Below are 27,325 nucleotides of genomic sequence, written 5' to 3'. Positions count from 1 at the left end.
TTCACATTCGTTCTCTCACAGTTGAAGTGTACCTCTGGTGCAAATTACTGACCTCTGTCATCATTTTAGGTGGGGGAACTTGCACAATCGGTGGCTGACTGAATACTTTTTTGCCCCACTGTAGCTGTGCTCCATGTCTGTAATGTTCCCTTCTGGTAGTTTGATCCTCTCAGTTCTGACTACCTTCTCTCTCTTTTTTTATCATCTGACTACACTTCTCCAGTCCAAACGACATTCCAGTATTGTTGCTGTATATCCTGGTGGTGTGGATCAGTGAATCGATGTCTTATTCTCTCTTGGCATACAGCCTGATAGAGGATGAGCTGACGATTGCTCCATTCCATAGTCAGTATCCGTAGCCAGTCTTGCCAATGATCTCAATGAGGGGGTTCAGGCCTATGCAGAACAGCAGTGGGGACAGAGCATCTCATTGGTAGATCCCACACTTCATGGTGACTTGTGCTGTTGGCTTGAAGGTGGCCTCTAGTGTTGTCCGCCACATCCCCATTGAGTTCCTGATGAAGGCTCTTAGGGTCCTGTTGATCTTGTACAATTCTAGGAATTCCAGGATCAAGGTGTGGGGCATCGAGTCATAGGCCTTCTTGTAATAAAGCCAGGCAGTGCACAGGTTGGTCAGCCAAGTCTAGTTAATGTTAAATTAACTAGTTAATCTCTGGCTCAACAGAGATCTGACTTTTTGTGAGCCTGGCTACAGCGCTGAAGACAAACCTAGGGTTCATCTTATTTTCTGCAATCAGTGAAGAATAGTAAGAGGTTCTAGTTTTACAGATGGCTTTTTTATACGGGGTATATAGACGGGTTTTTTTTTTATAGTGGGCTCTTTACATTTTGAGAGAAGCCAGTTGAGTCTAATAATAGATTTAATGCCATATTAAAGCTTTCATTTTCACACGTTCACATTTTTGGGGGTCGATAACAGGAGACTGCAACTCTGCAGCTTCACCAGGCACCCGACGCAACCGACCATTGAGTATTTTACGTTATTGTATTTTTGCACAACTCTGTTGCTTGTGAAGCTCGCACACAAGAATTTCACTCACATGTACTGTACCAGTGTACCTGCACATGTGATGTGACAATAAAAGTGATTTGATTTGATTTGAACTCTGCTTCCTGGTCACACCTCTGATTAGTCACATTTTGGGGTCTTTCTTACATTTGGCTAGATTGGCTAGAAATTAGAGCAGGTCCATCCAAAGTGGGATGGATGCTGTCTCTCCTGACAATGCCAGGTTTTCCCCAGAAAGTTTCCCATATATCTATAAAGCCCACATTGTTTTTATTTTGTCAGGTGATCACCATCCTCTCCCTCTGTCTGTTTACCTTCAATGCCCTGACATTTATTTTTAAAAAACCTGTCACTTTTATTTTAATTGCACATGCACATGCTTTATTTAGTTTGCTTGGAGTATTTACTGTTATTATATTTTTCTTTGAGCATTGTAATGCTGTCTGTAAAACTTTCTGTATGAGTGTAAGAGGTTTTTTTCTGCTTCCAACTGTCACTTTTATTTAAATCTTGCATTGACACATACTGTTTCCAATTTCAGTCCTATATTAACTTAATTTATTTGATGAGCCATGCAGCTGCTTAGCAGCGTTGTAGTCAGAACATCACGTAATTTAGATATACAGAAATATTTTTTGTTGCTACTTTGTACATTTAATGATTGAATACATAAGAAGTAAAAAGGTAAAAATGATTAACAACATGTTGCTGGAATAACAGTGTTTTGATGATGAATCCTTTATTTGGACCCCTTCCAACCATTCATACATTACACAAACATCACACTGGGGAGACAGGTCGGAACAGGTAGCATTAAAGAAGTTGCAGTTGTTCTTAATGTCGACCACTGGTCACCAGGTCTATTAATTTCCCGTTGCAAAGCCATATTGCGTTCAATAAACACAGTCTCAGTACTCATGCCTTGCCCTTTGTCAATCAGCCAGCCTTGTGGGGTTTTGAACAGCTGTAACCGCTTTCTTTGTTCTTCGATAAGCCTGGTCCGAGCCATCTCCGATCAGCCAGAACTCTGTTATCATGGTGTCATGTCATTCAGTGTCCTCCATCGAGAGTGTCGCCAAGCACCCGACGCAACCGACCATTGAGTATCCAGCAGCAAATGTCTCTGCAGGACAATCAGGCTCTCCGAGCCTAGGCTTCTGGTCGAGGGTAGGGTGTCAATTTTGGTAAGGGACCAGTTGATCAAATCAGGTTTTAGAGAGCAAGACTGAGAGTCTCTCTGAGGGTTAGAGTTAGACGAGACTAGACAAGGACATAGAAGCCAAGCAGGAAAGATAAGGGAGGGAGAGGGTGAGAGATGCATCCGCCACCACCAAGAGCTCCCTTATGTAGCAGGTTTTCAGCTAAACTCAGTGCTCATGCCAGTGCACTTCAGACCAGGACAGACCCTAAGACAAACACTAGCTCACCCCAAGGGAAAAAATCTCAAACACAAGCTAATCAATAAATAACAGGAACAAATTACAAACTTGGAAAGCTAGAAAAAAACAGGCAATAAATACAACACCTTAGCAACATTGTGTATGGTGTGCAGTGAGTCCATGGAGCATCCACCCCATAAAAGCATGACAAACATAGAAGAGCCACTTCGACAGGACGAGACTCAGATATACATCTGCACCTTATTCTTTAAAGACGAAAGACATATTTTAAAGAGTGCCAGTGTTCCCATTTCGGACCAAGAAGACAGGTGTTTCTAAAGTGGCCGTCTATGTCCACTGTAAATGACCATCATTGAACAGAGGTGGTGATTTATGAGCTCACCTATCAGCCATCGACAAACAAACCAGTTTTGAGATCCCTTCCCAGGTCCTTCAATCCTAACTCACACCTTGCATCAGGTGACCTCAGTAGATCACATGATGGTGTGGGGCAATAAATATGGCTTCACCCAAAATTGTTTTTCACACCTTGGCTCATTTGATGAGGCACATGATCAATAGTGGGCCAATGACCACTAGGATTCAAACACCTGGGATTCTCCACCTCTGGGTTTTTAGAACTGAAGATGAAACATCCTCAAAAAGTTTAAGAAGTCCTGTTGCTTTCTTTTACAATATTGTTTTTATGAAGAAGCTGAGTCTAAATATTTCCACTGCAGAAGTGAAGGAAATGTGCGTATTCTAATATTTATAAATTATTTTATAAAAAAAACCATACACTGTCAAAAGTGCCAATGTTCATGTTTATTTTCATTAAAAACATGTAGATTACTGCATCTCTTCACTTTTCGTCTTCCTTGAAAGATATCTTGTTTCCAAGCAGTCTGTTTTCTGCAATCGTTTCACTAAATTCATCCAGAATCATAAAAGCAACATTTTTATATTATATATCTGTTGAGCTAAATTATAAGCAGCTCTAATAAAAACAACTTTAACCTCAGGCTATATAACTGCATACTTCAAACTCGATTTTTCCCCCACCCTCATTGTTTTCTCTCGTTTTTCTTTCCTTTTTCTTCTTCTAGTCCTCTGATTTCTTCTCCTGTCTTTTGCCAATTCATCCCTCACCCCCTGTCCATTCCAGCTTAATATCTATACAGAGAAAAATATGAATAATAAAATAAAATAAATAAATAAAACAAAAACCTAAAAAGAGTCTATGGTGCTCCTCTTGGGAAAGCAAATATGTTTGGCACAACAAAGCATTCAGACCATTATTCTGCGCGACAGGACAGATTTAAAAAAACACTACTGATGTAATTCATAGTGAGGCAACAGTAGCGTACAGAGGAGGTGAAGCATCTTTGGTGAGGATGGCAGTACTCAGGTCCACCTGAGGCATTGAGTAGACAACATCAGTTGCTTCACCACAGGGGGCGCTGCTGGTGACAGGAATGTGGGGAAAATGCACTTCAGCGTAGCAGAGGTTATCTGCCTTAAAGAGATAAAGAGGTGAGATCAAACATTAGACTCCAAAAATATGTTATAATTAAAAAAAATCTTAAATATATGAAAACCAAAAACCAAAACAACCCTTTAATTATCATAAAGCCTCTGAAATCATCTTTCAAAATACTTTTGTAACAAAACAACTTTTGATAGACTTGTTTTCCACCAGAAAGGTGTTTATATATATGTGTATATATATCTATAGATATATGTGTGTGTTTGTGTGTATACATACATGTATATGTTTTGCCTGTCCCATTTGATACTTGAATAATTCAGACAATAATTCTGATTGCTAAAGTAATCAGAATTATTGTCTGGAGGCCAAGAAAGATGTCCAATGGATTTATTTTGACCAGTGGATCATTATGGTCTTTGTTGTTATTATTTATTTATTTTATTTCAAGTTATTACAGACCGGACAGACATGACTGGGGGATAGGTAAGGGAGAAAGAAAGAAAGAAAGAAAGGAAGGAGGGAAAGAGGGACAGTGAGAGAAGACACTAGAAGACACTAAAAAATCCACTCGCTCAGCTGTTGAAAGAGAAAAAAAAGAAAACAAGCAAAAAGAGAGCAACACAATAAACACAACACCACAGCAATAACCTAGATAAGTGTTAACCAACAGTAAATACTAAATATTGAATGTTATTGTGCAGCACGTGACCAACAGTGCACGATGTGCTTTGAGGTAGCAGAAAGATATAGTTTGTGTCTGTGAGCACCTGTGTGCACACCTGTGTGCAAACCTGTATGCGTGAGCGTGCTTGTATTCAAAAGGTTACTCCATGTAACAGTCCGCTAGAAGGTGTGGGGAGCCATAGCCCCGTTCCCCAGGGCATGAGCATGCATGCAGGAGATCCAAACCCCAGACATTCAGAGGCCCCCAGAGCACGAGCCCAAGGAGGACCATCCACAACTACCCCACCCTCCTGGAAGGAGCTGAGCCACAGGCGCCAGGCCCTGCCAAGCAGCCACCAGGAGTGCACAGTACATACCTGAGCGCCCAGCCCCCAACACTGAGACACACCAACCACCGACGGCTGAGGGCATCTGCCACTGACAGGGAGTGTGGTGAGATCTTCCCAGAGAGATGGAGTCTAATACCCAACCTGACACACAGACACAAGCATGCATTCCCATCCTCATGCACACATATACAAATACTCAGCGCTCGCCCAACGTGGAGACAAACAGAAAAGGACACCGTACACACACTCACACTCCCCAAGCATACTCTACACACCAGGTCCAGGTACCCTCGCCCCCAGAGGGGCAATCCGCCCCTAGACCCAGGAGATGTTACCCCTTTTCCCTTGGGTGGAGACAAGCAGACTGCCCCTGCAGCAGCAGGGAAGCCCTGCATCCCAGATCCCGACCAGACAGCCAACTCCTCCTACCAGCCTCTGCCCCAATGTCAAAAGAGAACGCGGGTGTGAGGTCTATAATTTCAACTCCATCTGCCTGGGGGTCGTTGGCGGTGGCATAAACTGAAGACACTTCTACAGAAAGTGACCTGCACGGTATGTCACACTTTCCAATATCTTCATAGAACCCGATGGTCTTCAGCAGGAGAACAAACCAGCTGACAGATACAAAGCAAACAATAACGAAGCTGATGTGTGTCACAGGTCCTAAAACTCACCTGCATGTCAGCATACTCTGTTTCCACAGGAGGTCCTGAAAAACATGCAGGTCAGAAAATAAACAGCTGTCTTTAAGACACATAACAGGAAGAAGAACCTGAGGAACTAAACACAGGAACAATATGAGGAACTTCATATGAACTACAGTTAGATAAGACACATGACTGATAAAGAATCAAAATCATATCAGTCAGATTCTGTTGTGAGTCATAAATGAACATCTGGTGCTCTTTTTACAAACAGACTGAACTACAAAGGTGAAAACAGCGTGACAGAAACGTCACACCTGACTTAATTCATGCAAACTGGGACATTCTGAGCTGAGACAGATCAACCATGGTGCCATGTTTCCCTGTTTGTTTTATGGTTATTTGATAAAACTGTAATTTTGAAGGATTATTTTTGAACATATCCAAGTGAGACTCTGTTGGTGATCGTCACCATCCGATCAGTAACACCTTTCAGTCCAACGGTCTGTTTTCACAGCAGCTCTGTCAGTCTGAGATTATCTGGTGTTAACATGACGTAGACACACTCTCATCGTGGTGACTGGATCAGAGTTACGCTGATTTTATACAACAAAAGGTGGAAAACTGGGGAAGAGAAAAACTCTTTTCTATTTGTTCTCCGTGTATAAATCTAAATGACAATTACACTTTGGTAAATAATCTGCTTTAAAGGTGTTTATGATGACAATACACTGAACAAAGGAGCATATTACACATGCTGCATGTTGACATTTGCGTTGATTGACAGAATATTTAATCCAAGCATGAAAAAGTGAGAAAATAATTTTTACTGTGATGAAATGTGATGAAAACACTGTGTTTGTTTCCTGTAGCCTCACCTCTGGGTTTAGTGGTCCTCCTCTTCATGTAGAAAATCAGCAGAGCTGCTGATAAGACGACGATCATAACGAGCAGAATCAGACCCACATAAATCAGAACATCTGCAGGAGTTTAACAGAGAAGATTTCTTTTACTCACAGTGTAAACATGTGGTCTCAACATCTGTTCATTTAGCAGTAAAGTTGTGCACATACAGAGTAATGTGTATTTTTAGATTGAAAACAGTTCCTCAAACATTACCTGACAAACTGTTTATCAAGCATGATGGAACAATTTTTATTTAAAACCACTGACTTCAGTTTCCTTCTGCATTAAATTATTTAATGAAGTAGTTACTCAAAAGCATAGAAACTGTTTACTTTTTCACTAAGTTTTTCTGCATTGAGCACCTGCTTCTCATTTAAGTCACTTAAAGATCTGAGTGCTTCTTCCACAGCTCTTAATGTGTCATTCTTTTGTAGTTCTCTGATAAAAACACATTATGAACCCAAAGCCCTTTTCTACTCGAGCACTCATATGACCTGCCTTATTCATCTTTTTAGACAAACACTTTTGTGCTTTCTATCCAACAGTGACACTGATGAGCACACTGGAATTTGGGATCAAACGACTGGCCCTCCAATTAGCAGATGACAGGCTCTACCTCCTGAGTGACAGCCACCCAGTATATTGTACCTGCATGTTTGGTTTCAGAGGAGGCTGATGAAGGTGTGGAGCTTCCTGAAGTTGAGCTTAAACTCTGTGCTGTTGGTGGTGTGGAGGCTGATGAGAGAAACACTGAAGCTGAAAAAGGTCTCAGAGTCCCGTTTGGTGTTGAAGTGGTTGAAGCTGTGAACAATGAAAGCATCAGAGTCATAATAAGACCACTTGAAGCAGTTTATATATCTGCATGTGACTGACGTGGTTATGGGCTGTTTGACAGCAGAACTGATGAAACTTGATGTTTCAGATAAATATAACATCTGTAGGTGATTTGAAGGAAAAGTAGCTGCTTTTGAGACGTGAAGCTTCTGTCACACCTTCAAAGACAAACACGACTGTTAGCAGAAACTCACCTTCTGTGACAATCAGCTCAAAATCATGGTTTGGATCAAACCGTAGAGCAATGTCCAAAGAGCACCTGTACCGTCCTGAGTCAGACTGTTTCAGCTGTGTGATGCTCACATACATAATATTATATGAGGTAACACCTTTGTTTTCTACATATTTAATGCTGTATCTGCCGTTCTGAGCTGCATCATCAGATGTTTCAACAAGAATGTTTCCATTTTCACATTTTTTCTTACAGAAGAGTTTTCTCCTTCCTGAGGAATTAAACCTGCATTTAACTGTGATGCTTCCTCCTTCCTCTGCTCTGTAGGTGAGAGTTTGTGCTTTGACCAAACCAGTGTTTCCATCCTGAAGTGCTGCTGAAAGGATGAACAATCATTAGTTACAATCTTCTTATATGTTAAACTAAGACAGATGGTTGTCACTGTGTTGTTCCTCTTCAGTATATGAAATAAATAATAAGTCAGTGTTGCTTCAGGAGCTCTACAAAGATGTTCAGAAGGATAGAGAAAAAAAATATTTGATTGCAGACTAAATGTACAATAAAAATTCAAAAAGTCATTTCTGGGGTTAAAAGTGAAATCAAAATGATTTGCACAATGCAGTGATGCAAAAGCAGAAGTTTGTGTAAACCTTTAAATTCGACGTATGTTTATATTTCAGGCTTTTATCTTTTTATAAATATTAAAAAGTGTCCTTTCTATGAGCTGCATGTTTGAGTGACTCTTTTCCAAACACTCAGTTTAATCACAGAACGAAATAATTTGTATGAGAGAAAACAAAGAAGTGAAGCAAGTTGTAAAGCCAGCTGATTACATACAAATGACAATAAAATGGAGACAAATAAAAGTTAGAAGAGAGAAAGTGACAGAAATAAGAAGAGAATTTACTCACTGAGGAAGATGAAGCAGAGCAAAGTGTGTTTCATCTCAGAGCTCTGATGGTTTAATGCTGCTTCAGTTCTTCTTCACTTCAAACCAGGAACTTCTTACTTCTCTTAATGACGAGGTCACGCCTTCAAACCACCCACACACACACACACACACACACACACACACACACACACACACACACACACACACACACACACACACACACACACACACACACACACACACACACACTATTGCAACAGTGTTTCTTTATGGCTCAAAAGAAACTGACTGCTTGAGGTTTACTGAACTACAATTATACATTATTAGTTATAAACTAGACTTGCTCATTGTACTAAAATGCTGTCAGTCCTCCATTTTCATCAGATCAAACACAACACTACAATCTTCCTAAAGGCTATTTTTGCATCTGCTCTGCAAAAATGTTTTTCACAGAGGCATATCTGGAACTTTTGATCAATAAAATGCACCGTTGTTTAACTATTTGATCTCAATACATTATGTCTGATGAAACAGACATAAAAATAACAAATGAATGAAAGTCAGTTAAAGACTTTGGAAATTAAAGAGGGGCAGTATGCAAACAAACAATATTTAATATTTCATTTATCACAAGACTCAGAAATAAAATCTTTATTTATTTAAAATTTCTATTTTAAATTGTGTATCATAACATCTTTTAATGTTCAGAAATTCATGCATTCTCTACCCAAACCTAAACACAATAATGGAGGAAAGGAAAATATTTACCAAGTGTTTACTTTTGTAATAATTCTTTTCTTCTTTATTTGAAGTTTATTTTTTTAATATTGTGTTGTAACAAAACTCTGACCAAACAGAATAACCTTATATATGTTACGTTTTTATTTTACCCATTCACAAGAAATTGTAACCCCAGGTCAAAAAGATACAAAAGAAGTAGACTATATATATATATAAGTCATAATAAATATAAATGTATCCTGTCCACCGCTCAGTTACATAACAACGTGGAGGCAAGGACCTCACAGCACAAGCATACTCCCAGCCTATTATAAGAGTTGCACACAGAGTACAAAAGTACAGACAAGCAATTGCTCCTGAATATTTGGTAGAAAGGCGCACGCGATACGTTTTTGTTTGGGTTGTAATTTTATTTTGCTGACACAATATCTGTGTTTGCTGGTGAAGAGGAGGTAAAAAAAATACTGGTTAAACATCAGTTGGAGCGTGGCTCTTTACTCTAGCTAGAAATCATTTATGGCATACATGTATGCCCTAAATGATCTCTAGCTGCAGCTAGAGATTATTTAGGGTATACAGCTAGAAATCATTTAGGGCATACAGCTAGAAACACAGATATGTAGAGCCAAATACTGTCAATAAGGCCTCTGCAATATTCTGAAGACAGTTAAACTTGTTAGGTAGTGATGTTCAGCAGGTGAAAATGCAAGCTCCATGAACACGCACAGCTGTGGATTCCAGCTGCTTCGATGTTGCATTAACTGGTATTAACTCAGCCAGTTAATGCGAGACAAATCCAGATGCTCATTAAAGATTTCTGGTTTGATCAGAAAAGAAAACATTGGTCCAAACACCTGAAAGTCCCAAAAACACATTGGGACTTCCGTAGACTGTCTCGAGTCTACGGATGTATCCGTGTGTTTCCGTGGTGCTGATGCTGCGCTGAGCGGAAAGCTCCTGAAGCTTTTGAAGTGTCAGAATGTGGAAAGCTAACAACGTCCCTCTCACCAGAAGTTATTTTTAGCCAATTACAAGTTGAATCTGGTAGTTGGGGTTGTTAGCTAAGATACCGTCATTAAGAAGAGTCACAACTAATGTGTCTATGCGAGCTGATTTGCGATGTGCACTGCTGGTGCAGCCATTTATTTTTTGATGCACCCTCTCAGATTAATTCACTGCGTGTCGAGCCCAGGGCTGTACTGGGACAAAAAAACAGCCCGGGCATTTTGACTAAAAGAATAAACAACAATTTTAGGGATTTCTATGAAACTTTATACTAACCACAAATAAACCCGTCTAAAAATGAAATTGATCAGTTTTTTGATGATGTAACCCTTCAAAAATTACTAGACAGTCGAGCAATAGCACTGGATTCGCCACTGACGCCAGGCGAACTCCAGGAAGCTCTGATAAGTATGCCCAATAATAAGGCTCCAGGTCCAGACGGCTTTCCAGCAGAATTCTACAAAGAATTCTGGACAATTCTGGCTCCAGTATTCCACAGAATGTTCCAAGAAATTAAAGAAAATGCCAGACTTCCACCAAATATGAATTCTGCCAACATTAATCTCCTGCAAAAACCAGGCAAAGACCCTTTATTTCCCTCAAGCTATCGTTCAGTATCCCTGATTCATGTAGACCTCAAAATAATCTGCAAAGCTTAGAGAAAATAACCCTTCTCTTAATTCATTCTGACCAAACCAGTTTCAGGCAGGCACTCATCAACAAATACATGTAGATTACTTAATTCAATAGACTAATCATGCAATAAAAACACTGAAATCACAATATTGTCTCTAGATGCAGAAAAAGCATTTGGCAGAGTTAACTGGAAATTTTTATTTGCAGCTTTACAAAAATGTGGTTTTGGAAACTCTTTCATAAACTGGTTAAAATATATAATTCCCCAACAGCCTGTGTCAGAACAAAGGACCAAATATCCTTCAGCTTCTGTCTCCTGAGGGGCACCAGACAGGGATTCAGACAATAATTCTGATTGCTACAGTGCTGAACGGGATAGGCAAAAAATAAAAAATAAAATAATGAAGTAGTTACTCTGAAGCATAGAAAGTATTTATAGTTATAGTATTTATAATCTTTCCTCTGTCTGTGTCTGTTACACTGACACTTGTGAAAAAGCTCTGAAACCAAACAGCAACTAATCACAGTCTGTATCTGTCATCTAGCACAGATCTCATGCAGTGCTGCTCTGAGGAAGTCAGCCATGTCCTCTCTCAGCTGCTGACCTGCTGTGGTGGAAACTTATTTATTTAGCTGTTGTGCTTTTTACTGAACTCACTGCAATGATCAGTTTACAATCAAACACATGCTACATACATTTGACAGTTTTGACTTTAATTCTACTTTGATTGCAATATTTTTGTATTTTCATTTATTTCAACACATTTTTATCTTTTACTCAGAATAGAGTAGCCATTTATTGTCATTCTACATGTACATCAACACCGAGGAAAGAAGTTTACATTTCAGAAATGTTCTTCTTCCACATCTCACAGTGTGTCAGTACTAGATAGTTCACGCATTGATGGATCTTCATCACATATAAATCTGCATACATATAAAAATCTATAACGTACCTGAACTTCCAGAGGAGGCTGATGAAGGTGTGGAGCTTCCTGAAGTTGAGCTTAAACTCTGTGCTTTTGGTGGTGTGGAGGCTGATGAGAGAAACACTGAAGCTGAAAAAGGTCTCAGAGTCATGCAACTGCGATGTTTCCTCCTTCCTCTGCTCTTTGGGTGAGAGTTTGTGCTTTGACCAAACCAGTGTTTCCATCCTGAAGTGCTGCTGAAAGGATGAAGAATTGTTAGTTACAATCTTACTATAGATTAAATGTGACAGCTGTGTTTATGTTTGCATGTGAAATGTGCGTTTTAGTGGTAGGACTGCAAAACATCCAAAGCTTTAAGTTTGTCACCGCTCACTGTGCTGTTGCTCTTCAGCTCATTAAAAGAAGAAATAAAACACAGTGTTTGTTTCATCAGCTCTACTATTATAAGTTTGTCATTCAAAGAAGAGTAGAGGAAAAATAAAAAAATATTTGATTACAGATTCAATGTACAATAAAAAGTAGGAAAATATTTCTGGGGACCAAACTGGTTTGAATCTCAAAATAATTTGCAAACTGCAAGAAACAAGTTTGTGGAAATATTTAAATTCCACTCATTTCCAAACTTCACACTATGTTTAACCACAGAAACCAGTAACTGTGGGAGAAAACAAGCAAACACAGCCTCTCCCTGACAGTTTTTACCAATCAGATAGAAGCACAATTCCATATATAATCCTGTGTAATGTTAAGTGAGCGTCATTTTCTTTCAGCTACTTGCAGACTGTGGCTTTTTGACTAAAGGAGAATCCATGTACAGTAGTCCCTCGCTAAATCGCGGTGCACCTTTCGCGGCTTAGCTGTTTCGCAGATTTCTTTTTTGTGTGCAAATTTGCATGCTTTTTTGTTTTGTTTTGTTTTATTTACAGCGCATTGTGTTCTGCGTGCTGATTGGCTGTAGGCCATTGTCCATCAATCTCGTGCCATGTCTCCTGTACAGTCCAGAATGCATTCAGCTTGTCATATTTACATAAACCTTCGATCGGTGTGACTGTGTGCTGTACTGTTGTTTGTAAGTTTTCTCCCCAACAAATGTGCCTTTGGTTTCATTGTACAACATGTTGTACATGTTACAGTGTGGGTGGGGTGTTTGCCTGCTCTCTCCGCCTCCTTCTCTCTTGCCACTCCTACCCCTCTGTCTCTCTCACCCATCTCTCTCCCCAGGACACAGCTGCTGTTCACTGGCCTCGTTTACCATCTGGGCCCAGTCAGTAATCACCTCTGAGGTTATATAAGCTGGGGATGACCTGTGTGTGAATTGGTTTTTCCCCTGTTGCTCTACACAATTTCTTCTAGGTGTTGGAAAGGCTCCTTTGCGTGTTTGTCATGCCCGTGGTGAGCAGTTACAGGCTTGTGGGCCCCACAGGTGTCTCCCCGTGGCGAGGAGTTAAGTAAGTAGTGTGAGAAGCGGGAAGCGCCTCCTTTATTTGTTTGGTAGTTTTTTTCCTTTGTTGCTGCGACTACTTCCTTTGTTTTTTTTGGCATTACTGGTAAAAAACGGCTTTGCTGGCTCTTTAAGTTAAGATTATTTGTAATAAAACTATTTTACATACTGAACACCTCTGTCTGGTTTCCTTTTCATTCCATTCCTGACCCATTTATCACCGGTCCCCACACTCACACCCCTTATTTTTCTACGAAGGTTTGAGCTTAAACAAGAGAAAATGTGAAAATGTTCATGCCTGTCTGAGAAAAGTGTATAAAGTGTGTAGTGAGGGGTTTTACAGCCTTACATCTATACAGAATATTTTTACATCTATAATAAACGAGGGAACACTGTACATGTTTTGTACACTGATTGTACAAAACATGCACTAAACAAATCATACTTGTGAGTCCTCAAAGTTACACACCAATCATTGTGTACATTTGTAAATCTTACTTTATGGTTGTGGATCATATCGTACATATTTGCAAACCTTCTCTCCATATCTATGCTACGTCAACGTTTCTGACACTATTTAGAGAACAAATAAAAGGAGACACTTCAGACCTTCATCCAGTCTCAACTGAAACTTCAGCGCTGTTATGCTGAAAAGTTAAATATTAACAAGTGTAGGTATTAAAAAACATTTTTTACATTGGAATTTTTTTTTCTGTCTTTTTATTGTGTTTGTTTCAGTCTGACTGATGACAACAGTAACAGGTGACACAGCAGTTAATCGGAGTTCCATTGGTTTGGTAAAATACACACTAACATAAAATAGATGAAGTTAGCCACCTGGAGCTTTGTTACTGACTACATTTAAGGATCGTGCTCCAGGAGCAGCCTGCCAGTCATACCATCATGCCATCTGTTAAACTAAACTAAAAGTAGCTGTAATAAAAACAACATACAGTGTAATTGTTTGACAGCAAGTAATAAAGATGGTCATAAACAGAAAAATATACTGTTGTATGGATTCTGTTCATCTGTTAGCCACCGAGCTTTCATCAGCAGCATCACTAGGCCTACTGATGTTTTTGGACATATGAAGAGGTGAAGCATCTGCGGTGTGGTCGGCAGAGCTGGCATGTACCTGGGGACGAAGTACAAACATAAATTGCATTACCACAGGGGGCGCTGTTGGTGGCACGATAGTGGGAGAAATCCACTTCAGTATAATCAACTGCATTCATGTCATCTTCAGTCCTAAAGGAATCAAACTTCAGTCTCTCAAAATATGATGTAAATGAATAAAAATTCATACAGATAAACTCTGAGAGAAGATAAAATATGTGTACAAGAAATATTTATGTATGAAATCTTAAAAAACATTTGCTATCAGCTTGTTAATGAAACAAGAATGAACCAAAAAAATGCAATTTCTGTTAAATGCAAAAAAAACAAACAAAAAACTAAAAAGCAGCATTTTTAAGCATTAATACTAGCAATCGCATAAAATATCTATCAATGATAAATTACTTTAATGCACAAACTGTGATCTAGATCCTAATTTCTGACCTCAGAGCTTAAAATCCGACCACAGTTTTACTTACTTTGTTGTGAGGAGAGGTGGAGAGGCTGTAGAGGTCTATTGTTTTCATCTCCATCTGGTTGGAGGTTTTTGGTGCAGCATCTGTTGAGGACACTTCTGCAGGAGGTGAACTGCTCTGTCTGTTCCCCTCTCTGATCTCTATATATACATTGTTGCCCTGCAGAAGGAACAAACCAGCTGATTGATACAACTCAAGCTGTGATGAAGCTCAGCTGTCTCACAGTTCCTAAAACTCACCTGTGTGATGTCAGCACGCTCAGATTCCACAGGAGGTCCTGAAAAACATGCAGATAAGAAGATAAACATCAGTCTTTAACCAGTGGAACTACATCTGTAGATCTGAAAGGATCAGGCAAAGAGGACCAACGAGGGATTAATACTAAAGAAAAAGGAGCCTGCCTATCAATAATGAAAATTTCTTTTAACCAGTCATTGTTCTTATTCCCAAATGAAGAACTGATGGTGTTGACAAAGACGGAAGGGTAGACTGATTAGACTGGATAGACTCTGTTTTAAATCTTATTTTCAATTTAGTTTTCAAAAATAATATCAAGAATGTTGGTCATGTGTTAAATATAAATAAAAACAATGCAATGATTCCCAAATCTCTTAAACTGATATTTTATTCATTAGAAAATTAAAAAAAAAAAAAAAAACAATCAAATGAGGCTTTTTTTTATAATGTCATGAAACACAGTAGCTCATTTTGAATTTGATATCAGAAAAAATGCCTCACAAAAGTTTGCATGGGTGCAACAGGAGGCTGGAACAATAAGCATTGCTAAACCCAAACAGCTGGAAGAATAACTCTTTCGTAACAGGTCAGTAACTCGGTATAAAAAGAGCATCTTAAAGAGGTGAAGTTTCAAAGAAGTAAAGGAGTCTTCTCTCAGCTAAAGATCAATTTTCATTGACTGAAGCAAAGTGGAAAAGTGTTCTGTAGTGAGATCAATTAAAAGCTGAAATTCTCTTGGATGTTGCGTCTGCTGGACTAAAGAGAAAGACTGTTCCGTTTATTATCAGTGCTCGGGTCAAAAGCCTGCATCTCTGATGGTACGGGGGTGCATCAGTATCTGTGGAATTGGAAGCTTAAACACCTGAAAAGGCGCCATCAATGCTGGAAGGTGTACTCCCATCCAGACGTCTTTTTAAGGGAAGGTCTTATATATAGGTATATTTCATCAACACAATATTAAACTGCATTCTGTATCTACTACACCAGCCTGGCTTCACGGCCTGGAGTCCAGACCTTTGACCAGCTCAAAATATTTGGAGCATCATGAAACCAAAAACATGACAGAGAAGACTCAGGACTGCTGAGCAGCTCGAAACCTCTAACAGACAAGAACAGGACGACATTCCTAACAGCTAGTCTCCTCAGTCTCCTCGGTCTCCAGATGTTTCCAGACTGTTGTTAAAAGATGAGGGGACGTTATGGTGCGCCATCAAATTCAGAATGAGCTAATAGTTTTCTGAAAATGGTACATGTTCTCAGTTTAAACATTTGATGTAATTTATGTGTTCTATTTGAATTTTGTGTTCATAATGTGACGAAAATGTTATTTTCCCAGTAAACAAACTGCATGATTTTAGAAGTTCTGACAGACTGAATTTGAGAATATTTGAGCCACAGTTGGAAGCTCATTTCAGGCTTTTAATTGTCATTTTCCTTGTGTTACTTATGTTGTCAGGACATTAATATTTTCTGGACAGAAACCAGTTCCCTATGATATGTATTTCTAAATTTTACTATGTTTAAGTTTTTAAAGGGTTTAATGGGACGGCTCTTTGTTATATTTCCCTAAAAAGGTCCAGGGGATGAGGGAAAGTGATAAAAAGTGTCTGGGTCGAAAAAAGGAGACAGGGAGGCAAAATGGTTAAACTAAAGAGTTTTATTAATGCTTCTGTTAGTAACTGAACTAAAAGACATGGTTAAGCCGCTATCACCATTTAAAGAAGCAAACCAAAACTCAGGCATCAGTCAGTGAACTGAAAAAGTAGATTAAAAAAAAGGATTAGTCACCAAACACTCCTCTCCACCGAGCAGGAGCAAACAATCACCAAACACAGCTCACTAGCTGCACCCACCAACATGGCTCTCTGGCACCAGAGCTCACCTTTCTCTGGCTTTTAATTGCTGATGGGAGTCAGCTGTACAAAAAAATGTGGCAGGAGAGACAGCAGGACACACAGGGCAACTAAAGAGTTAAAAACACCATCGTGCGTGTTTCCTGTAGCCTCACCTTTGGGTTTAGCTGTCCTCCTCATCATGTAGAAAATCAACGAAGTTGCTAAAAAGGCGCTGATGATAATGACCACAATAAGACGCACATAAATCAGCACATCTGCAGGTGTTTAACAGAGAAGGGTTCTTTTACTCGCAGTGTAAACATGTGGAGCAAAGCCGGTTCATTTAGCAGTAAACATACAGTATAACATGTGTTTTTGGACTGAACACAGTTACTCAGGCATTTATGTGACAAACTGCTTATCAATCATGACAGAAAAACAAATCAGAAAAAATCAGTTTCCTTCTGCATGAAATTATTTAATGAAGTAGCACAGAAAGTATTTATACTTTAACCAAGTTTTCTGTATTGACTACCTGCTGTTGTACTTTCTGCTAAAACATGAGCAGCTCCCTATTCTGCTTCACTCAGTAACAACTACAGCTCCCACAATGCTTTCCTCTGTCTGTGTCTGTTACACTGACACTTGTGAAAAAGCTCTGAAACCAAACAGCGACTAATCACAGTCTGTATCTGTCATCTAGCACAGATCTCATGCAGTGCTGCTCTGAGGAAGTCAGCCATGTCCTCTCTCAGCTGCTGACCTGCTGTGGTGGAAACTTATTTCTTTAGCTGTTGTGCTTTTTACTGAACTCACTGCAATGATCAGTTTTCAGTCAAACACGTGTTACATTCATTTGACAGTTTTGACTTTAATTCTACTATCATGCCAATATTTTTCTACTTTAATTCGTTTCAACACATTTTTATCTTTTATTCAGAATAGAAAAGCGATTTATTGTCATTCTACATGTACATCAACACCGAGGAAAGAAGTTTACATTTTAGAAATGTTCTTCTTCCACATCTCACAGTGTGTCACTACTAGATAGTTCACTCATTAATGGATCACATATAAATCTGCATACATATAAAAATCTATAACGTACCTGAACTTCCAGAGGAGGCCGATGAAGGTGTGGAGCTTCCTGAAGTTGAGCTTAAACTCTGTGCTGTTGGTGGTGTGGAGGCTGATGAGAGAAACACTGAAGCTGAAAAAGGTCTCAGAGTCCCGTTTGGTGTTGAAGTGGTTGAAGCTGTGAACAATGAAACCATCAGAGTCATAATAAGACCACTTGAAGCAGTTTATATATCTGCATGTGACTGACGTGGTTATGGGCTGTTTGACAGCAGAACTGATGAAACTTGATGTTTCAGATAAATATAACATCTGTAGGTGATTTGAAGGAAAAGTAGCTGCTTTTGAGACGTGAAGCTTCTGTCACACCTTCAAAGACAAACACGACTGTTAGCAGAAACTCACCTTCTGTGACAATCAGCTCAAAATCATCGTTTCCATCTCGAACCAAAGTTCTGTCCAAAGAGCACCTGTACCATCCCGAGTCAGACTGTTTCAGCTGTGTGATGCTCACATACAGAGTATATGACAGAGTGTCTGTTTTTTCATATTTAATGCTGTATCTGCCGTTCTGAGCTGCATCATCAGATGTTTCAACAAGAATGTTTCCATTTTCACATTTTTTCTTACAGAAGAGTTTCCTGCTTCCAGGGAAATAAAAGTTGCATTTAACTGCGATGTTTCCTCCTTCCTCTGCTCTGTGGGTGAGAGTTTGTGCTTTGACCAAACCAGTGTTTCCATCCTGAAGTGCTGCTGAAAGGATGAACAATCATTAGTTACAATCTTACTATAGATTAAATGTGACAGATGATTATGAATTTGAACTGATCACAGAAGTTCAGTTAACTTCACTTTTCTGTTTTTAGTTGCAAACAGCAAACTTCCTGTTTTATACACAAACACAAAGCATCTGATGTGGAAGATTCAGAGTTTAAGGTTGTGAAAAAGATACAAAAATGAAATTTGACTTTTTTTATCTTTGATGACATCATCATCATCAGCAGCAGCAGCAGCAGCTATTTCCATATTTGTATGTGAAATGAACATTTTAGTCGCGCTGCTAAACATCCAGTTCTCACGTTGTCACCGCTCACTTTGTTGCTCTTCAGCTCATTAAGAGAAGAAATGAAACAGAGTGTTTGTTTCATCAGCTCTACTATTATAAGTTTGTCTCTCATAGAAGAGTAGACGGAAAGTATTTGATTATAGATTCCATGTACAAGAAAAAAGTAGAAATTTCTGGGGATCAAACTGTTGGGAAACTAAAAATAATTTGCAAAGTGCAAAAAAAATTTTGTGGAAACATTTAAATTCCACTCATATCCAAACTTCACACTATGTTTAACCACAGAAACCAATAATTATGAGCGAGAACAAAGAAATGAAGAAGTGAGTCGCAAAACGAATTATAAATGAAAATAAAATGGAGACAAATAAGACTTAGAACAGAGAAAGTGACAGAAATAAGAAGAGAATTTACTCACTGAGGAAGATGAAGCAGAGCAAAGTGTGTTTCATCTCAGAGCTCTGATGGTTTAATGCTGCTTCAGTTCGTCTTCACTTCAAACCAGGAACTTCTTACTTCTCTTAATGAGGAGGTCACGCCTTCAAACCTCTCTCTCTCTCTCTCTCACACACACACACACACACACACACACACACACACACACACACACACACACACACACACACACACACACACACACACACCTTCTCTCTCACCAGTCGAGGGTGAGTGATGCGATCCTAAATCCCGTGAAAATGTTCATGCCTGTCTGAGAAAAGTGTATAAAGTGTGTAGTGAGGGGTTTTACAGCCTTACATCTATACAGAATATTTTTACATCTATAATAAACGAGGGAACACTGTACATGTTTTGTACACTGATTGTACAAAACATGCACTAAACAAATCATACTTGTGAGTCCTCAAAGTTACACACCAATCATTGTGTACATTTGTAAATCTTACTTTATGGTTGTGGATCATATCGTACACATTTGCAAACCTTCTCTCCATATCTATGCTACATCAACGTTTCTGACACTATTTAGAGAACAAATAAAAGGAGACACTTCAGACCTTCATCCAGTCTCAACTGAAACTTCAGCGCTGTTATGCTGAAAAGTTAAATATTAACAAGTGTAGGTATTAAAAAAGATTTTTTACATTAGAATTTTTTTTCTGTCTTTTTATTGTGTTTGTTTCAGTCTGACTGATGACAACAGTAACAGGTGACACAGCAGTTAATCTGAGTTCCATTGGTTTGGTAAAATACACACTAACATAAAATAGATGAAGTTAGCCACCTGGAGCTTTGTTACTGACTACATTTAAGGATCGTGCTCCAGGAGCAGCCTGCCAGTCATACCATCATGCCATCTGTTAAACTAAACTAAAAGTAGCTGTAATAAAAGCAACATACAGTGTAATTGTTTGACAGCAAGTAATAAAGATGGTCATAAACAGAAAAATATACTGTTGTATGGATTCTGTTCATCTGTTAGCCACCGAGCTTTCATCAGCAGCATCACTAGGCCTACTGATGTTTTTGGACATATGAGGAGGTGAAGCATCTGCGGTGTGGTCGGCAGAGCTGGCATGTACCTGGGGACGAAGTACAAACATAAATTGCATTACCACAGGGGGCGCTGTTGGTGGCACGATAGTGGGAGAAATCCACTTCAGTATAATCAACTGCATTCATGTCATCTTCAGTCCTAAAGGAATCAAACTTCAGTCTCTCAAAATATGATGTAAATGAATAAAAATTCATACAGATAAACTCTGAGAGAAGATAAAATATGTGTACAAGAAATATTTATGTATGAAATCTTAAAAAACATTTGCTATCAGCTTGTTAATGAAACAAGAATGAACCAAAAAAATGCAATTTCTGTTAAATGCAAAAAAACAAACAAAAAACTAAAAAGCAGCATTTTTAAGCATTAATACTGGCAATCGCATAAAATATCTATCAATGATAAATTACTTTAATGCACAAACTGTGATCTAGATCCTAATTTCTGACCTCAGAGCTTAAAATCCGACCACAGTTTTACTTACTTTGTTGTGAGGAGAGGTGGAGAGGCTGTAGAGGTCTATTGTTTTCATCTCCATCTGGTTGGAGGTTTTTGGTGCAGCATCTGTTGAGGACACTTCTGCAGGAGGTGAACTGCTCTGTCTGTTCCCCTCTCTGATCTCTATATATACATTGTTGCCCTGCAGAAGGAACAAACCAGCTGATTGATACAACTCAAGCTGTGATGAAGCTCAGCTGTCTCACAGTTCCTAAAACTCACCTGTGTGATGTCAGCACGCTCAGATTCCACAGGAGGTCCTGAAAAACATGCAGATAAGAAGATAAACATCAGTCTTTAACCAGTGGAACTACATCTGTAGATCTGAAAGGATCAGGCAAAGAGGACCAACGAGGGATTAATACTAAAGAAAAAGGAGCCTGCCTATCAATAATGAAAATTTCTTTTAACCAGTCATTGTTCTTATTCCCAAATGAAGAACTGATGGTGTTGACAAAGACGGAAGGGTAGACTGATTAGACTGGATAGACTCAGTTTTAAATGTTATTTCAATTTAGTTTTCAAAAATAATATCAAGAATGTTGGTCATGTGTTAAATATAAATAAAAACAATGCAATGATTCCCAAATCTCTTAAACTGATATTTTATTCATTAGAAAATTTAAAAAAAAAACAATCAAATGAGGCTTTTTTTTATAATGTCATGAAACACAGTAGCTCATTTTGAATTTGATATCAGAAAAAATGCCTCACAAAAGTTTGCATGGGGGCAACAGGAGGCTGGAACAATAAGCATTGCTAAACCCAAACAGCTGGAAGAATAACTCTTTCGTAACAGGTCAGTAACTCGGTATAAAAAGAGCATCTTAAAGAGGTGAAGTTTCAAAGAAGTAAAGGAGTCTTCTCTCAGCTAAAGATCAATTTTCATTGACTGAAGCAAAGTGGAAAAGTGTTCTGTAGTGAGATCAATTAAAAGCTGAAATTCTCTTGGATGTTGCGTCTGCTGGACTAAAGAGAAAGACTGTTCCGTTTATTATCAGTGCTCGGGTCAAAAGCCTGCATCTCTGATGGTACGGGGGTGCATCAGTATCTGTGGAATTGGAAGCTTAAACACCTGAAAAGGCACCATCAATGCTGGAAGGTGTACTCCCATCCAGACGTCTTTTTAAGGGAAGGTCTTATAGGTATATTTCATCAACACCATATTAAACTGCATTCTGTATCTACTACACCAGCCTGGCTTCACGGCCTGGAGTCCAGACCTTTGACCAGCTCAAAATATTTGGAGCATCATGAAACCAAAAACATGAGAAGACTCAGGACTGCTGAGCAGCTCGAAACCTCTAACAGACAAGAACAGGACGACATTCCTAACAGCTAGTCTCCTCAGTCCCCTCGGTCTCCACATGTTTCCAGACTGTTGTTAAAAGATGAGGGGACGTTATGGTGCGCCATCAAATTCAGAATGAGCTAATAGTTTTCTGAAAATGGTACATGTTCTCAGTTTAAACATTTGATGTAATTTATGTGTTTTATTTGAATTTTGTGTTCATAATGTGACTGTCAATGGAAAATTGTATTTAGTAGTCAGTATAATCTTTTAGTGATATAAGTTTGCTTATGGTAGAATGCTGTTTGTAGTTATTTGGTAGTGACAGGATGTGTGATTTTTAGCAGGCTTGGTTCACCCCCCCACATCCTGGGAGCATGGGAGAGGTCGTACCTTGTTTTATTGTTTTAACATAGCTATGTTTGTTTTAGTTTAAGTGCTTTAACTGCTGGACTTCCTCACCGTGCCATCTAGGGTGGGGGAGACTACCCTCTTTATGACCAAGGATGTACCTTTTGTGCTTTCATGTTATATGACCCTTTGATCAGCAACACACACACAAACACACACACACACACACACACACACACACACACACACACACACACACACACACACACACACACACACACACAATGGAGTATAAAATAAAGACCGGGGCAGTTCTCTCACTGGAGTCTCTTAGAGTGGAGGCTGCCCTTGCTAGCAAGAAGTTCTGTGTGTTTCTCTTCTCTGAGTCTTTACTGAAGAAGTGTTTTATAACATTTTCCCTAACAGTGATGAAAATGTTATTTTCCCAGTAAACAAACTGCATGATTTTAGAAGTTCTGACAGACTGAATTTGAGAATATTTGAGCCACAGTTGGAAGCTCATTTCAGGCTTTTAATTGTCATTTTCCTTGTGTTACTTATGTTGTCAGGACATTAATATTTTCTGGACAGAAACCAGTTCCCTATGATATGTATTTCTAAATTTTACTATGTTTAAGTTTTTAAAGGGTTTAATGGGACGGCTCTTTGTTATATTTCCCTAAAAAGGTCCAGGGGATGAGGGAAAGTGATAAAAAGTGTCTGGGTCGAAAAAAGGAGACAGGGAGGCAAAATGGTTAAACTAAAGAGTTTTATTAATGCTTCTGTTAGTAACTGAACTAAAAGACATGGTTAAGCCGCTATCACCATTTAAAGAAGCAAACCAAAACTCAGGCATCAGTCAGTGAACTGAAAAAGTAGATTAAAAAAAAGGATCAGTCACCAAACACTCCTCTCCACCGAGCAGGAGCAAACAATCACCAAACACAGCTCACTAGCTGCACCCACCAACATGGCTCTCTGGCACCAGAGCTCACCTTTCTCTGGCTTTTAATTGCTGATGGGAGTCAGCTGTACAAAAAAATGTGGCAGGAGAGACAGCAGGACACACAAGGCAAGTAAAGAGTTAAAAACACCATCGTGCGTGTTTCCTGTAGCCTCACCTTTGGGTTTAGCTGTCCTCCTCATCATGTAGAAAATCAACGAAGTTGCTAAAAAGGCGCTGATGATAATGACCACAATAAGACGCACATAAATCAGCACATCTGCAGGTGTTTAACAGAGAAGGGTTCTTTTACTCGCAGTGTAAACATGTGGAGCAAAGCCGGTTCATTTAGCAGTAAACATACAGTATAACATGTGTTTTTGGACTGAACACAGTTACTCAGGCATTTATGTGACAAACTGCTTATCAATCATGACAGAAAAACAAATCAGAAAAAATCAATTTCCTTCTGCATGAAATTATTTAATGAAGTAGCACAGAAAGTATTTATACTTTAACCAAGTTTTCTGTATTGACTACCTGCTGTTGTACTTTCTGCTAAAACGTGAGCAGCTCCCTATTCTGCTTCACTCAGTAACAACTACAGCTCCCACAATGCTTTCCTCTGTCTGTGTCTGTTACACTGACACTTGTGAAAAAGCTCTGAAACCAAACAGTGACTAATCACAGTCTGTATCTGTCATCTAGCACAGATCTCATGCAGTGCTGCTGTGAGGAAGTCAGCCATGTCCTCTCTCAGCTGCTGACCTGCTGTGGTGGAAACTTATTTCTTTAGCTGTTGTGCTTTTTACTGAAGTCACTGCAATGATCAGTTTTCAGTCAAACACGTGTTACATTCATTTGACAGTTTTGACTTTAATTCTACTATCATGCCAATATTTTCTACTTTAATTCGTTTCAACACATTTTTATCTTTTATTCAGAATAGAAAAGCGATTTATTGTCATTCTACATGTACATCAACACCGAGGAAAGAAGTTTACATTTTAGAAATGTTCTTCTTCCACATCTCACAGTGTGTCACTACTAGATAGTTCACTCATTAATGGATCACATATAAATCTGCATACATATAAAAATCTATAACGTACCTGAACTTCCAGACGAGGCTGATGAAGGTGTGGAGCTTCCTGAAGTTGAGCTTAAACTCTGTGCTGTTGGTGGTGTGGAGGCTGATGAGAGAAACACTGAAGCTGAAAAAGGTCTCAGAGTCCCGTTTGGTGTTGAAGTGGTTGAAGCTGTGAACAATGAAAGCATCAGAGTCATAATAAGACCACTTGAAGCAGTTTATATATCTGCATGTGACTGACGTGGTTATGGGCTGTTTGACAGCAGAACTGATGAAACTTGATGTTTCAGATAAATATAACATCTGTAGGTGATTTGAAGGAAAAGTAGCTGCTTTTGAGACGTGAAGCTTCTGTCACACCTTCAAAGACAAACACGACTGTTAGCAGAAACTCACCTTCTGTGACAATCAGCTCAAAATCATCGTTTCCATCTGGAACCAAAGTTCTGTCCAAAGAGCACCTGTACCATCCTGAGTCAGACTGTTTCAGCTGTGTGATGCTCACATACATAATATATGAGGTAACACCTTTTTTTACATATTTAATGCTGTATCTGCCGTTCTGAGCTGCATCATCAGATGTTTCAACAAGAATGTTTCCATTTTCACATTTTTTCTTACAGAAGAGTTTCCTGCTTCCAGGGAAATAAAAGTTGCATTTAACTGCGATGTTTCCTCCTTCCTCTGCTCTGCGGGTGAGAGTTTGTGCTTTGACCAAACCAGTGTTTCCATCCTGAAGTGCTGCTGAAAGGATGAACAATCATTAGTTACATTCTTACTATAGATTAAATGTGACAGATGATTATGAATTTGAACTGATCACAGAAGTTCAGTTAACTTCACTTTTCTGTTTTTAGTTTCAAACAGCAAACTTCCTGTTTTATACACAAACACAAAGCATCTGATGTGGAAGATTCAGAGTTTAAGGTTGTGAAAAAGATACAAAAATGAAATTTGACTTTTTTTTATCTTTGATGACATCATCATCATCATCAGCAGCAGCAGCAGCAGCTATTTCCATATTTGTATGTGAAATGAACATTTTAGTCGCGCTGCTAAACATCCAGTTCTCACTTTGTCACCGCTCACTTTGTTGCTCTTCAGCTCATTAAGAGAAGTAATGAAACACAGAGTGTTTGTTTCATCAGCTCTACTATTATAAGTTTGTCTCTCATAGAAGAGTAGAGGAAAAGTATTTGATTATAGATTCCATGTACAAGAAAAAAGTAGAAATTTCTGGGGATCAAACTGTTGGGAAACTAAAAATAATTTGCAAAGTGCAAAAAAAATTTTGTGGAAACATTTAAATTCCACTCATATCCAAACTTCACACTATGTTTAACCACAGAAAACAATAATTATGAGCGAGAACAAAGAAATGAAGAAGTGAGTCGCAAAACGAATTATAAATGAAAATAAAATGGAGACAAATAAAAGTTAGAACAGAGAAAGTGACAGAAATAAGAAGAGAATTTACTCACTGAGGAAGATGAAGCAGAGCAAAGTGTGTTTCATCTCAGAGCTCTGATGGTTTAATGCTGCTTCAGTTCGTCTTCACTTCAAACCAGGAACTTCTTACTTCTCTTAATGACGAGGTCATGCCTTCAAACCACACACACACACACACACACACACACACACACACACACACACACACACACTCCTGCTCTCTAACCAGTCGGAGTGAGTGATGTGATCCTACTACAAGGCAGATAAATCCCCACTGTCTGAGTGTGTGTGCAGGTCTGGATCCTGGAGGTCACGCTGGAAGGATCCATCTAGTGGAATCTCTGGACTCTCTTCATGGAGCTCATGGCTCAGTAAAACAGCTGACAGAGACACGGAGCATCGTTGATCACATGATCTCTTATCTTACCTGCTTAGCCTCTTGTGTCCTTGTCTAGTCTCGTGTTTTTTGTATTACTTTTCCCTGGAACACTCTCTCACAAACTTAAAGAGGAATTACGGATTTGATCAACTGGTCCCTGAATGCAATTCACACCCTTTTCTCAACGAGAAGTCTGAGCTCGGTTGAGCCTGAGTGTTGAAGATATCTACCTATTCGGAACCATGATAACAGGGTTCTTGCTGATCGGAGCTGGCTTGGCCCTGGCTTATCGAAGATTAAAGAAAGCGGAATCAGCTGTTCAAAACCCCCCACAAGGCTGCCCGCTGAGATTGAAACAATGGGACGAGTAGTGAGTTCTCAAAATGGGCTCATTGAGCACAGCACGCATAAGATCTTGGAGAAGCTTACAGCTGCTGTGAACACTCAGAATACGACCTCTGAGCGAAACTTGATCACATCTTGGAGAAGCTCACTGTGGTTGTGAGTTCTCAGAATCGGCTCTTTGAGCATAAAAAGGACAACATCACGGAGCGTAAGTTTGATAACATCATGGAGAAGCTCACGGCTCTCCAACGGGAGATTGAGAGACCAGTGTCGGACTGTTAGAACAGCTTTGAAATTCACATGAGTTGTTCGCACTAAAGTAAAAACCCGGGGAAGATGGCGGTTGACTGGACCAGCGCAGACATGCTGCAGGACCAGATGTGCTGTCTACACCGGCTCTCTCTTACCCTTTACCTGCCCCTGTTGCTTGTGCTCTTGTGTTTCTATGGTGTATTAATAGTCATGTGCTTGCACTTTATGCAACTCACACACAAGTGCAGAGTTTAACACGTAGTTTTTTGCTTTGTATCTGTAACCAGACCTTA

At 39.2% G+C, this 27,325-nt stretch overlaps 3 protein-coding genes across 6 annotated transcripts; all 3 read right to left on the bottom strand.

Annotated features, from left to right (window-relative positions):
* Positions 1 to 3,224: 3,224 nt before the first annotated feature.
* On the bottom strand, positions 3,225 to 8,787 carry LOC146685139 (uncharacterized). Of its 2 annotated transcripts, none has more exons than XM_085444245.1 (6): positions 8,379 to 8,787; positions 7,490 to 7,843; positions 7,110 to 7,262; positions 6,434 to 6,535; positions 5,586 to 5,620; positions 3,225 to 3,925 (listed from the first exon to the last, which is right to left on the bottom strand). In XM_085444245.1, the coding sequence occupies exons 1-6, from the start codon at positions 8,410 to 8,412 to the stop codon at positions 3,752 to 3,754; spliced, it is 852 nt and encodes a 283-aa protein (XP_085300371.1). In that variant the 5' UTR covers positions 8,413 to 8,787; the 3' UTR covers positions 3,225 to 3,751. The 2 variants fall into 2 exon arrangements, with proteins under 2 accessions (XP_085300371.1, XP_085300372.1); XM_085444246.1 differs by having other exon boundaries at positions 7,490 to 7,840.
* A 9,023-nt stretch (positions 8,788 to 17,810) lies between these two features.
* Positions 17,811 to 19,404, bottom strand: LOC146685138 (uncharacterized). 2 transcript variants are annotated; one of them, XM_085444247.1, is made up of 3 exons: positions 19,337 to 19,404; positions 18,258 to 18,605; positions 17,811 to 18,030 (listed from the first exon to the last, which is right to left on the bottom strand). In XM_085444247.1, the coding sequence occupies exons 1-3, from the start codon at positions 19,368 to 19,370 to the stop codon at positions 17,873 to 17,875; spliced, it is 540 nt and encodes a 179-aa protein (XP_085300373.1). In that variant the 5' UTR covers positions 19,371 to 19,404; the 3' UTR covers positions 17,811 to 17,872. The 2 variants fall into 2 exon arrangements, with proteins under 2 accessions (XP_085300373.1, XP_085300374.1); XM_085444248.1 differs by having other exon boundaries at positions 18,258 to 18,602.
* A 943-nt stretch (positions 19,405 to 20,347) lies between these two features.
* Positions 20,348 to 26,194, bottom strand: LOC146685137 (uncharacterized). 2 transcript variants are annotated; one of them, XM_085443819.1, is made up of 7 exons: positions 26,089 to 26,194; positions 25,004 to 25,351; positions 24,630 to 24,776; positions 23,696 to 23,797; positions 21,155 to 21,192; positions 20,919 to 21,074; positions 20,348 to 20,459 (listed from the first exon to the last, which is right to left on the bottom strand). In XM_085443819.1, exons 1-7 carry the CDS (start codon positions 26,120 to 26,122, stop codon positions 20,349 to 20,351), a joined length of 936 nt encoding a protein of 311 aa, XP_085299945.1. In that variant the 5' UTR covers positions 26,123 to 26,194; the 3' UTR covers position 20,348. The 2 variants fall into 2 exon arrangements, with proteins under 2 accessions (XP_085299945.1, XP_085299946.1); XM_085443820.1 differs by having other exon boundaries at positions 25,004 to 25,348.
* Positions 26,195 to 27,325: the final 1,131 nt, after the last annotated feature.

The sequence above is a fragment of the Copadichromis virginalis genome, linkage group LG20, assembly GCF_057382275.1.
Source record: "Copadichromis virginalis isolate Kocher_CV1m ecotype Utaka linkage group LG20, C_Virginalis_male_GT1.1, whole genome shotgun sequence".
Lineage (NCBI taxonomy): Eukaryota > Metazoa > Chordata > Actinopteri > Cichliformes > Cichlidae > Copadichromis > Copadichromis virginalis.
Note: the sequence above shows the minus strand (reverse complement) of the source record. Positions and strands in the feature narration are given on the sequence as shown.

What these genes read in the sequence shown, in the direction of transcription:
- LOC146685137 (XM_085443819.1), bottom strand. Translation starts at nt 26,122, where the DNA reads ATGAAACACACTTTGCTCTGCTTCATCTTCCTCA. An exon ending in GAGGACAGCTAAACCCAAAG is followed by an intron (nt 21,193 to 23,695) that starts GTGAGGCTACAG and finishes CATGTTTTTCAG; the next exon opens with GACCTCCTGTGGAATCTGAG. An exon ending in CCACCTCTCCTCACAACAAA is followed by an intron (nt 20,460 to 20,918) that starts GTAAGTAAAACT and finishes CTTCGTCCCCAG; the next exon opens with GTACATGCCAGCTCTGCCGA.
- LOC146685138 (XM_085444247.1), bottom strand. Translation starts at nt 19,370, where the DNA reads ATGAAACACACTTTGCTCTGCTTCATCTTCCTCA. An exon ending in GCTCTGCTTCATCTTCCTCA is followed by an intron (nt 18,606 to 19,336) that starts GTGAGTAAATTC and finishes TCATCCTTTCAG; the next exon opens with CAGCACTTCAGGATGGAAAC. An exon ending in TGAGCTGATTGTCACAGAAG is followed by an intron (nt 18,031 to 18,257) that starts GTGAGTTTCTGC and finishes CATTGTTCACAG; the next exon opens with CTTCAACCACTTCAACACCA.
- LOC146685139 (XM_085444245.1), bottom strand. Translation starts at nt 8,412, where the DNA reads ATGAAACACACTTTGCTCTGCTTCATCTTCCTCA. An exon ending in GCTCTGCTTCATCTTCCTCA is followed by an intron (nt 7,844 to 8,378) that starts GTGAGTAAATTC and finishes TCATCCTTTCAG; the next exon opens with CAGCACTTCAGGATGGAAAC. An exon ending in CAGAGTATGCTGACATGCAG is followed by an intron (nt 3,926 to 5,585) that starts GTGAGTTTTAGG and finishes TATCTCTTTAAG; the next exon opens with GCAGATAACCTCTGCTACGC.